The 12,792-nt window shown below is 32.0% G+C and overlaps 1 protein-coding gene and 1 long non-coding RNA gene across 2 annotated transcripts; one reads left to right on the top strand and one right to left on the bottom strand.

The window, feature by feature from the left end:
• Positions 1 to 567: 567 nt before the first annotated feature.
• LOC111634974 lies at positions 568 to 1,749 on the bottom strand. Its single transcript, XM_023379823.1, has one exon. The coding sequence runs from the start codon at positions 1,747 to 1,749 to the stop codon at positions 568 to 570; it is 1,182 nt and encodes a 393-aa protein (XP_023235591.1).
• Positions 1,750 to 4,840: 3,091 nt separating this feature from the next.
• On the top strand, positions 4,841 to 5,419 carry LOC111634978. Its single transcript, XR_002758315.1, has 2 exons — positions 4,841 to 5,243; positions 5,314 to 5,419. It is a non-coding gene; the product is annotated as an uncharacterized LOC111634978 (long non-coding RNA).
• Positions 5,420 to 12,792: the final 7,373 nt, after the last annotated feature.

Genomic DNA, 12,792 nt, shown 5'->3' on the forward strand with positions numbered 1-12,792 from the left:
GATATTTAAACATTTGCATTTTAGTTGATTCAAAAATATAAACAAAGTGTACTAAGTTTGACAATGTTTCTATGACTTTAGAAATATGTAAGTTGATTGCATAAAGACTTCTATGTGAATTTAACTAAACTAATATATTCTTTCTGGGCCATAAATGGACTTACACCACTTTCATAATTATTGAACTGTAAAATTCATTAAATTTCTATTATGTAAAACTCAATTTCACTTGAAACACATTGTGTTTTATTCTGATTTTGTTCATATATAATAACAAGAAATAAAATAGTATTGTTTATTCTGAACATTAAAATATTTACTTATTGTTAAACTATTTTATAATAAGTTTATCACCCAACTTCACTGCCTGTAACCGGCATTCTTCTTCTCCAATACAGAGGACTTTGCAAACGTTTTTGAACCTAATGTGGTTCTTCTTCAGGCGCTATGGAATTTCCTATATGAATTTGAATTTCCAGAATTAACCGATGTTTTGGAAAATTTTTATGGAACATTGTGACGTGTGACTGATGCGTCATCGTAGACTTGCACATTATCCGTATGTTGTTACTTTAGAGTTTTATTGAGGAAGGCTTCCCATGCTGTTGATATCTTCATTTCTTGTTTGAAGTTAATGCAGTGCTTATTCCTGAGGGTGTTAAGGCAAATGTATATGGCCTCTAGCCATATGAGGTGTTCTGTGCGGACCGTGGTGTGAATAATTCTGGCTAGAGGGAATAGCGGCTCTATTTCTGGGTCGGAGGAGTATACCGCTAAGGCAGTGTTGTTTCTATGATGTAGGGTGTCCGCTTTGTGTTCTTTGATTCTAGTTACTAAGTTGCGTTTAGTGGACCCGATGTAGAATACTTCGCTGTTGTCTCTATGATCGATGATGGGCACAGAGTATACTCCTGGAAGTCTGTTGCTGTCTGGAGTGTCTTTTCCGTTCCTAAGCCAATCGAATATTGTGGCGCACCTCCTAAATGCCAAGCAGACATTCTTTTTCTTGGCTATCTGGTTGTATATGGCCTTAAGTGCCGGGTTGTACGTGATTGGTATGTACTTAACCAGGGAATCATTGGAATGAGAGGTGTTGTTGGATTGTTGTTGGAGTACCTTGTTGTTTATCTTGCATAAGACATTGTGATAGCCATGTTGTTTAGCTATGTGCTCTATGCGTCGCATTTCAGAATTGAAAGCTGATTGTGACGAGGAATGTGAATATGCTCTTTTGATTAGTGTGTTGAATGCTGCCATCTTATACTGTGGTGGGTCACATGATGTTGCAGGTATATACAAAGGTTGAGCGGTTGGTTTATGATACACTTCTGTATTGATCAATACAGTTTCTGTATTGATGGATGATCCCTTTATTTTGATGTTAATGTCTAAGAAGTGTGCTTGGGTAGGGTCGGCTTGATCTAATTCCACCGTTAATCCATAGGGGTTATTGTTGATGGAGTCGATTAGCATCGAGATATTTGGGATCTTCTTCCATAGAATAAGGATATCATCGATGTATCTTTTGTATAGAAGAATGTGTGGGAGTTGAGATGGTAAGAATTCCGATTCGAGTTTTCTCACCACAATCTCGCAGAGGTCTCCTGCGACTGGGCTTCCCATTGGCACACCACGTTGTTGTTCGTGAGTGACTTCGTTGAATCTGAAGAAAGAGTTGTGGCAGAGCAGATGTGACATTTCTAGGATGTCCTGTTGTAACGTGTTATCTTGGATCATGTGCATAAGCATATCTCTTACGGCACAAAATACCGATGGGAGATTGATGGAAGGATATAAAGATTTGAAGTCCAAGACAGTTATGAATTTCGGAGGTGTCGATATGTGTTTAAGGATGTTAACTAAATTATTATGTTAAATTAAACTATATTATGTTATTCACACCACGGTCCGCACAGAACACCTCAGATGGCTAGAGGCTATATACATTTGCCTTAACACCCTCAGGAATAAGCACTGCATTAACTTCAAACAAAAAATAAAGATAACAACAGCATGGGAAGCCTTCCTCAATAAAACTCTAAAGTAACAACATACGGATAATGCGCAAGTCTACGATGACGCCATCGGTCACACGTCACAACATTCCAAAAAATTTTCCAAAACATCGGTTAATTCTGGAAATTCGAATTCATATAGGAAATTCCATAGTGCCTGAAGAAGAACCACATTAGGTTTGAAAACGTTTGCAAAGTCCTCTGTATTGGAGAAGAAGAACGCCAGTTACAGGCAGTGAAGTTGGGTAATTTATCTATTCCGGTGTTAAAATTTCTGTATAGTTTAATAAGTTTATCATTATTATGAGCTTACCATTAGACACTGCTTTTCATTTAGATTCATTATATGTATTCTTTTCCATTTCATCAAATTGTACATTTGTTGGTAATATTTATAGTTTTACTCCTCTGTTGTAAGGGGCTGTCTTTATATGATGTCCACACTGAAAGAGAGGGAGGGGTTAAGACAAGTCGGACAAGGGGGGTTGAGTATTAGTGGACATCATTTATTTCATTAAATTTTATACAGTATGCATTTTATTATATTTATTTCAAAGTTTCTTGTATGTTTCATTTCTACTTATGGTATCTATCATTCATAAAGTGATGAAGGTTTTAACGGGGATAGAGTTATGTTGGACATCCATAGAGGAAAAGTGGTTACAAAAACTTGGACAAACTGGGACAAGAGGGAAAAGTAAAAATTTCAAGAAAAATGTGCATGTAATTTATGGACAGCCCAAGTGCTTAGATTGTAGAAAATGGACTTACACCACTTTCAAAATAAACAGTCCATATTATACTATAATTTTTAAGAAATAATATTTCAGAGATTATAAATTAATTCTAATTAATTAAACACACTCAGAACACCTTTTTAAATTTACATTTAATTCTGATTTACATTTTCAATTTTGAAATTAAAGAATAAATTGAAACAGATAAGTAAAGAAAAATCTTTATTTTTTTTACTGTGTACAAAATTCAATTTGAAAAAATTTTGTTTATTTATAAAATTACTTTCATATCTGTACATCTTGAGCTTGAGGAAACTTCCTTTTTTTGAGTTTTAGTATTTATGCAACATATATGTAACAGTTTTTGACTGCAAATATTTATAATAGTCAAAGTAAAAAACTCTATTACAAATTCATTTATATCTAACAAATGTTCCTTTAGGCCCCTTATTGTGTACTATTTATGTTAATGACCTGTTTGAATTTCTACCAGAAACCAACCTTATAATGTATGCAGATAATATTGTAACATCATACTTAGACTCAAATACAAGAGTTATTCAAGGTAATGTAAACAATATATTAAAAAATTAACTGAATATCTGAAAATTAATAATCTGTATATTAACACTGATAAGACTAAATTTTTGTGTTTTACAAACAAAATTAAGCATATATATGATGATCAGTTTTAATTTAAAATAAATAATAAGGAAATTATTAATTAAACAACTTACACTACCTAGGCATTACAATATTTCTGATAAATTTTATGGAATTTGCACATAAATAGTTAATTTTAGTGTTAGCCAAGTTCACTGGAATAATGAAAAGGACTACAGCCATTCTTAAATTTTAATTTAATTAAAGGTCTTTACCATACTTGTATTGAAACTAAACTTAAATATAGAATATTAATCTGGGATTCCTGTTCATATTATAATTTAAATAAATTGCAAATATAACAAAACCATTTTATCAGATCAATTCATAATTTGTACTATAATGTTTGTGTCTACCTATTATATTCAACATAAAATAGATACACTATCAACTTTATATAAAAAATGACTAGTCTTGGACAGTTTTAAGTTACTTAAGCAACAAAAATCTGACTGTTTTCTTTTCAATTTAGTCTATCCTAGATCAACAAACTACAGTTCTAAAATGAAAAATAACTATTTGTTGCTAGAAATTAATTTAGAAGTGGGCCAAACAGCACCTTTGTTTCAGTTGATAACTTTAGCAATTTGTCTACACTATGAAATGAGAGTTAAGCAATTATAAACTTTTTAGAGGAAGCTTAAGAAAGCTGTTTCCTTTTTGTATTTTTTCTTGGTTGTTTTTTTTTTTGCTTATATTCATATATTGTTTTTATTAAATACTTTAAAATGAAAAAGGTCAACAGGTCAAAGTGTAAAGTTTTTTTCAAACTATTAAACTATGGCACAGTATGCTTGTGCTAATTTCTATTCTTTTCAAAGTTAACATGCATAAAAATCTCAATAACTTAATCCATCAAAGGTTTGAAATTTGTTTCCAAGTTGGCTGCATTGCAATAGCAGGAAAATAATGAAATAGGATTTTCCAGGCATATGTCAATGTAAAGGCTAAATTTTGACTCAAACAAAATTTTGGTTTTAACTATTTATTAAGGCTAGTTTGAGAATGACTAAAAATTGAAATAACCCAAATAGGGGCAGGAATGCATCCATTATTCATTCATTTAGTAGAATTGCATGATTCTTGTTAAATTTCTTGATTTCTAAAATGCTATTTCTGACAGTTTGTAAACTGTTTGTTCTGAACTTATTTGGAAATATTTTGCACATCTCTGAGTTGGTTATTCAAATACAATTTTCCTTTTCCAAGCATTATCTGTAGTTTTGGTATTTCCAATGATACTTTACTAAGAGAGAACTTTCCCCAAATCTAAATAGAAGAAAACAAAGTAAATACTATTTCTAAACTTAAGCTGTAGGAATGGTTTTCTTGTGTTAAAGTTAGTATACAAAGTAAATAGTTGTAAATTCTGCTAGATGATTTTTACATTATATGGTAATATTAAAAAACAATTCTAGATATCAAAATTAGTCAAAATAATTGATTATAACTTGTTTCATTTTTAAGTTGTTACTTAGTTTTATTCTGTATTCACTTAAAGGCATTACTAAGTGTTTAATTAATATTATTGTTTTAAAGATTTATTATTATTTTAATATTTTATGAGAACTACCAAAGATGAGCCACATAAACCTAAATATATATTTTTTAATTTAACCTGGGTGGAATTAAGACTAATGTTTATTGCTGAACAAAATGCCTTGGCTGAGCTGGAATAATTTTCATTTATTTTCAGAGAGACCGTTCACTTGTGAATCTGCATCTGATGCACACAAGTTTCTTCCTTTTTGTCACTGTGGTCACTCTCCTGTGCTTTGCTCTCATCCGTGGAAGATATAGATCACCTAAGAATGCTCTTTCAGATAAGGTAAATTTTACAAATCCTTCATGCCATTAAATGCTTCTTACAATTAATAATTACATTTGTTATTTTAAAGGTGACTCCAGAGGTATGAAGGACATTCTTCTCTTCCTTGGTGGATCTTCTCTTGTTCCTGCATTTGTAAATATTTTAAATAAATTTTTTGAAAAAGAACTATTAAATTTGTCTTCTATTGTTTTTTTTCTGTCCATTTACCAACATTCTTTTCTCTTCCAAATGTATACTTTGATCTCCTCTGGCTTCTTCCAAATGTATACTTTCTCTCTAGCCAAGTCTGGTGGGAGCTCCTCTATTATACTGTCTTTGCCTGCATGGCTCCAAGGCAAGGACAAGAAGTGCAGCAAATATTGGCCTTTTCAGAAGACAGTTTGCCTATAATTGGTCACTTGCTTGATTGTTGTGGTTCTGTTAAAGAGTGGTGAGAATCAAATACTGTATCCAAAAATGCATAGTTTTTCTTTCTGCTCTGACTTTGGATTTGACTAGCAAACTTCTGCATGGCAGTTGTTAGAAAATAATGCAATAAAAAAGGAGTGTGCCAGAACTGGAAAGGCTATTTTATATATATAGTGTGAACTAGCTTTTCCAATGAAAAGTTAACACATTTGTCCAGTACAGCACATTCCGTGCATTCTTTTATTCAGCAGTGCACTGAGCAGTTGCTACTGGAAATGATTTTTTTGCTGCTGATGGTTGAAAACACTTGCTGGAGAAAGAGCTATCTCAAAATGGCTAATACAGGTATACCTCGCCTTATATTGGTAATTGGTTCCAGGAGAGGCGACTGAAGTCAAAAAACGACGAATTTATTTGTCACTAGGCTAAACCACAAATAACCATTCCCAGTTTTGTATTTTATTTATAAATGAATTTTTAATAATATATGGTTAATAAGAAACTATTTTAAGCTTACAAACAAATAAATTTTAGTTTTTAATATAGTACAGAAAAAAGTAATCTAAATTTATGAATTCGTGTATGTACAGTACATATTTGTAAATGTACATGTTTACAATTTGGTGATGTTTACAGTACATTGCGGACTCTTCATTTGTGAATGTGATTTGCTCTAAGACATTATAAAATAAGATGATTTTGTAAAGTTAAATAACAAATGCAGTTATTAAAATTATCTTGCGAAAATACTTGAGACAATATTGAGCATTTAAAGACCTAAATAAGACGACAACACAGAAACAGATGTTTTCATGTTTCGTTCTCTAGGATTTATGATGATAATATTTACTGTAAATGTACATATTTTAATATGATTTTATGTGCTTTAACGCTTTTATAGTGATATTACAACTTCAATATTTGTGGCGGACAAACGTAAAGCCGAATAAAATGACTTAAACTTGGTTTTTATTTTTCCATATATTTTTTGACAAACGATGTATAATCGAGAACGTTGTAACTCGAAACGACGTAACATGAGATATACCTGTATAAACAATGATTCTCTTTCTGCTATATTTACACACGTTTGTTCAACATTATTAGAAGAAAAGCCATTAAGTTCGATATTATTTATAAGAAAACGAGGAAATGATGATTTATTTATGTCATTGGCAATGACTGATTCCCAACAACGAAGCAAGCGTACAAAAATTGTTGGTTACGTTTACAATATTGTACTGTGGTATTTGAATGAAATCTTTAAAAGCCATTTTCGCATGTCACAGTTAACAGTTGAGGTAAGTGGAAGTAGACTGTGATTTAGCTTATTATGCTGCACTAATTTTTATCGAAATATTCAGATTAGGGATGGGAAATATTTTCTTTCTGGTTTGGTCGCCTATTTTCATATGTTTGCTGGCCTTTCTGTTGAAAACTTACTTAAAAAATCAATAATAATCCACACACGTATAAGCTTTTGGCATTTACAGCTCTTATTAGAAGGGCATTCCATTATTGCTCCAACCTGTATGACAGGTTGCAAGAATTGAATAGGATCAAAACCGTTGCTAGAACCTTGGGATTTGGAGCAAAAGTTATTGAGGAGTTAATAAGCTCATACTCAGATTCTAACAAAAAGAAGACAAAGCAGAATATTAACAAAGAAGTTACTAAGTTCACTTACAACAGAGGAATGTCCAATATCATGAAAGAAATTGCAGACTACAAGAATACAAAATTACTATACAAAAGGGCTCCCATGGTTTATAATTTGCTTAGAAATGACAAAGATACGATCAAAAAGGAAGAACAATCTGAGGTATACAAGACACCATATAAAAATGATCGATTCAGTTGTTGAATGGAATGAGGCTAGGATTGTTAGACCGGTGTGCTCATCGTCTTTAGCAATGACTGTAGAAAAGTTCAAAATATATAGATCCAGCCTTACTGGCAAGTGTTTAAACCACAAAGATGCCACAGGAGTAATCCTGTGGCATCTTTGTGGTTTGGTAGGCATGGTAATTTATGATAAAATATAATATGTAAAGTGCACTCAGTTGATATAATTATGTATATTTTGTTAGTATATTTGTGTTTTATTTTATTCCATGTATTTTAATTAGTTCAATTTAACATATTTATACTACTAGTTACATTTTTGATATATTTCAACGATATGTTCAAAACAGTTATAAAAAATTTGAATTTCTTTTCATATAATCGTTCGAACCTGGAACCAATATAAAAAACTTTCCAGAGAATTCAAAATACCTGATGATGGCCTGTAGATCATGTCGAAAACGTTTGTAAGACAATAAATATTGGTTCTCAGAGACATAAGGTGTGTGTCATAGTACAATAATAATATATTAGGTATGTCCATAATGTTTATGTAAAATTTCAGCCGAAACAATATCTAATTCAAATTGCCTTTTGGTTATTCAATTCAGACACTGGTGAAGTTGAAATATGATAAAAGATGCTGAATTAAATATTATTATTATTTCTTCAGAATTCTTAAATTTCTTTAGCTAATATACTGTTATTTAATATTTTTATGACTATTTTTTAAGTGTTTTGCGTAATGTAATTTTGTTCGCGAGAAACTGCGCGTTCCAATCCTCTATATTTTACCATATCTTATACAAACTATACAGTTAAGTATGTATATGCAGTACATGATTTTTTTCAGATTTTGGTGAAAATGCTACCAGCAAAAATACCTATCAGAAAACTGTATACACCAAAAGAAAATATAATGCTCATGTCTCTGTGGTTATTAGGAAACCAAGAGAGTTTCCGTGGTGTGTCAGATCGATTTGGAATGTCCCAAAGTCATGCAAACACTGAGTTCACCAAGTTTTGTTATCAACTACTAGAACTTGCTCCACAGATCATAAAATAGCCAAATGGTGAAGCAGTCCAAAAAGAAATTAAGGATTTTGCTGAGTTAAGAGCTAATAGTTTGCCCAATACACTTGGCTGTATTGATGGAACACGTTCTGTTTTCTGTAAGAAAACATGAGAAAAATGCTCACATTAATAGAAAACAAGTGGCAAGTGTGATTTTGCAAGCTATTTGCAATGCAGATTTAAAATTTATTGACATATTTGCAGGTTGGCCAGGATCAGCAAATGATGCTAGAATATTCTAATACCATAACTCTCCAATTGCACAAGCCATTGCTAATGATTCAAATTTTTTACCAAATGATTCACTCATTTTAGGTGACTGTGCTTATCCACTTAGCAGACACCTTCTTACACTTTTTAGAGACAATGGTCATCTTGAAAGAAAAGAAAAAATTTATAACAAAGTTTTAAGGCATTTGGTCATCTCTTTGGCCATATGAGGATACTAAAATATTTATATATTTTAAGAAGGGAGCTTGTGCCTGTGTGATTACTTCAGCATGTTCTAAACACAATTTGTGTAATATGTATAATGATGGTCCTCCATCAGAAATTGATAATGACTATGAGGAAATGTGTTCAGATAATCCTGAGGACTCATTGCAACCCTATGAAACTGGATTCATAAAACGAGTAAGGATGAGGTATACCTGCATTATCAACTTTCATTATTAAACAGAAATTAGTTTATTTTAAATATTGTAATTCAATCTATTTTTTATAAATTTATAAAGCAAAAATTCTGTAAATTTAATTTTAATAAATATATAANGGTTTGGTAGGCATGGTAATTTATGATAAAATATAATATGTAAAGTGCACTCAGTTGATATAATTATGTATATTTTGTTAGTATATTTGTGTTTTATTTTATTCCATGTATTTTAATTAGTTCAATTTAACATATTTATACTACTAGTTACATTTTTGATATATTTCAACGATATGTTCAAAACAGTTATAAAAAATTTGAATTTCTTTTCATATAATCGTTCGAACCTGGAACCAATATAAAAAACTTTCCAGAGAATTCAAAATACCTGATGATGGCCTGTAGATCATGTCGAAAACGTTTGTAAGACAATAAATATTGGTTCTCAGAGACATAAGGTGTGTGTCATAGTACAATAATAATATATTAGGTATGTCCATAATGTTTATGTAAAATTTCAGCCGAAACAATATCTAATTCAAATTGCCTTTTGGTTATTCAATTCAGACACTGGTGAAGTTGAAATATGATAAAAGATGCTGAATTAAATATTATTATTATTTCTTCAGAATTCTTAAATTTCTTTAGCTAATATACTGTTATTTAATATTTTTATGACTATTTTTTAAGTGTTTTGCGTAATGTAATTTTGTTCGCGAGAAACTGCGCGTTCCAATCCTCTATATTTTACCATATCTTATACAAACTATACAGTTAAGTATGTATATGCAGTACATGATTTTTTTCAGATTTTGGTGAAAATGCTACCAGCAAAAATACCTATCAGAAAACTGTATACACCAAAAGAAAATATAATGCTCATGTCTCTGTGGTTATTAGGAAACCAAGAGAGTTTCCGTGGTGTGTCAGATCGATTTGGAATGTCCCAAAGTCATGCAAACACTGAGTTCACCAAGTTTTGTTATCAACTACTAGAACTTGCTCCACAGATCATAAAATAGCCAAATGGTGAAGCAGTCCAAAAAGAAATTAAGGATTTTGCTGAGTTAAGAGCTAATAGTTTGCCCAATACACTTGGCTGTATTGATGGAACACGTTCTGTTTTCTGTAAGAAAACATGAGAAAAATGCTCACATTAATAGAAAACAAGTGGCAAGTGTGATTTTGCAAGCTATTTGCAATGCAGATTTAAAATTTATTGACATATTTGCAGGTTGGCCAGGATCAGCAAATGATGCTAGAATATTCTAATACCATAACTCTCCAATTGCACAAGCCATTGCTAATGATTCAAATTTTTTACCAAATGATTCACTCATTTTAGGTGACTGTGCTTATCCACTTAGCAGACACCTTCTTACACTTTTTAGAGACAATGGTCATCTTGAAAGAAAAGAAAAAATTTATAACAAAGTTTTAAGGCATTTGGTCATCTCTTTGGCCATATGAGGATACTAAAATATTTATATATTTTAAGAAGGGAGCTTGTGCCTGTGTGATTACTTCAGCATGTTCTAAACACAATTTGTGTAATATGTATAATGATGGTCCTCCATCAGAAATTGATAATGACTATGAGGAAATGTGTTCAGATAATCCTGAGGACTCATTGCAACCCTATGAAACTGGATTCATAAAACGAGTAAGGATGAGGTATACCTGCATTATCAACTTTCATTATTAAACAGAAATTAGTTTATTTTAAATATTGTAATTCAATCTATTTTTTATAAATTTATAAAGCAAAAATTCTGTAAATTTAATTTTAATAAATATATAAATTTTAAAACATGTTTATTGTTATTTTCTTCTTACAAGTTCTTTTATTATTTCTGTTAAATTCTCCAATGCTTGTACTCTTCTTCCCTCTTGCATCTTCATTTCAGCCCACATGTTTTGATCAAATTAATTTCTTTTTTTCATTTCTTCAACAAATGGAACTGGTGCCATTGCAAATCTGTCTTGCTTTCTTTTTTCAGTGGTTTTGAGAAATGTTTTCTGATGAGTCAAGGAGAAAAGGATTATAATTTTCAGATGGTACATTATAGCAGGATGAAGAGAGTACAGAAAGAGATGTGAAGGGGTAGAGGTAGGAGAGGATGTACTGTGAAAGTACAGGAGATAGTACAGAATGATTGGAAGATTCAATAGAAGACAAGTCTGGGGAAGGAGCTGAAGAGAGGTTTGATTGTAAATAGTTATCAGGAGGTACAGTACATCCATCATACATATTTCACTAGTTGCTGTATCGGTGGTGATCTCCATCGTTACCCTATTGGCTGCTGCATTGCTGTACACTCTTAACAACACAGCAAAAACATCTGGCTTTGATAGTGCTGTGCTGAAGAAATAGTATAGTGTAAACTTGTTATAATGCTATACCTCAGAAGTATCAAAGTTTTCTAGAATTATGTTTAAAAAATGATATATTTGCAAATAGCCATGTTCATCTGGAGAAATGAAAATAGAATATTTATTGAGTCATTTCTATACCATGTATTGTACAGTACAGTACATGAGGGCTTCTGCTCAAATGGCAGTATTGCAAATTATTGAACATAGGGCAAACAGCATATTCAAGCCATTTCTTTTGTATAGGGATGACAAATTGATTTGATCGACTGCTCAAGCAAAGAATGCCAAACTGGGAATTAGAGGTTTGGGTTTAACAGTTACTGCCCGCAATGGCATTTGCAGTGTCCATACAGACCTGGAAAGTCAGAGAGTAAGATTTTTAGTAATAAAGTCAGGGAATCCACAAATATCATGGAATCTGTCTGTTGCTGTCACTCCCTTATGATCCGAACACATCTTTAAATTCGGTTCAGGATAGGGAGATTGTGAAAAGTGGAGCGACCACAAATAGTAAGATTTGTCGCGCTTATATCTCGTAAACTATAAATGATGGTCTCACGATCTAAATTTTGTTGGATAGAAGGTTTGCATCGATATTTAAAATGGTGGGTAGTAGAGGTTGCAGCTGTGAGGGGAAGGGGTAGCTGTTGCACGTGAACACCGAAGATGCAACGCAATGCTGTGGGCAGTGAAACGTTGGATGGCGAAGAGATAGGACGTCAAAATTGGTGATGATTTGTACAGAACGACAGGATCTACAATATTATTTAGCAGTAATCTATATATATAAAAATGAATGTGCGTGTGTGTGTGTGTGTGTCTGTCCTTCATGCATTACCACACCGTTTATCCGATTGCCGTGAAACTTTGGGAAGTTGTTTAATATACTCCGGCGAAGGTTTGTGGCATAGTACGATTGCCATGAAACTTTGGAAAGTTTTTTTAATTTTTTAATACACTCCCGCGAAGTACAGTACATTTATCCTACGATAGATGGCGCGCGTTTACACGAGCATTCGCGCACAGTGTGTTCGATCGATTTCAAATTGTGAAGACCATTTCCCCCTTCAAAAAATATCTCTATATATGCATTTGTGAACTGTTATTTACGATATTTGTAATAATTTTTGTTTAATCACTTTATTTCAACTTTTTTTTGCTAATTATGTATTCGCTCGAACTTCGTTAAAA

This window comes from Centruroides sculpturatus, unplaced genomic scaffold, assembly GCF_000671375.1.
Source record: "Centruroides sculpturatus isolate CEXI.00-Female unplaced genomic scaffold, Cexi_2.0 scaffold883, whole genome shotgun sequence".
Lineage (NCBI taxonomy): Eukaryota > Metazoa > Arthropoda > Arachnida > Scorpiones > Buthidae > Centruroides > Centruroides sculpturatus.

Excerpts from the sequence above, each read along its gene's own strand:
- LOC111634974 (XM_023379823.1), bottom strand. The coding sequence starts at position 1,749 with ATGCTTATGCACATGATCCAAGATAACACGTTACAACAGGACATCCTA.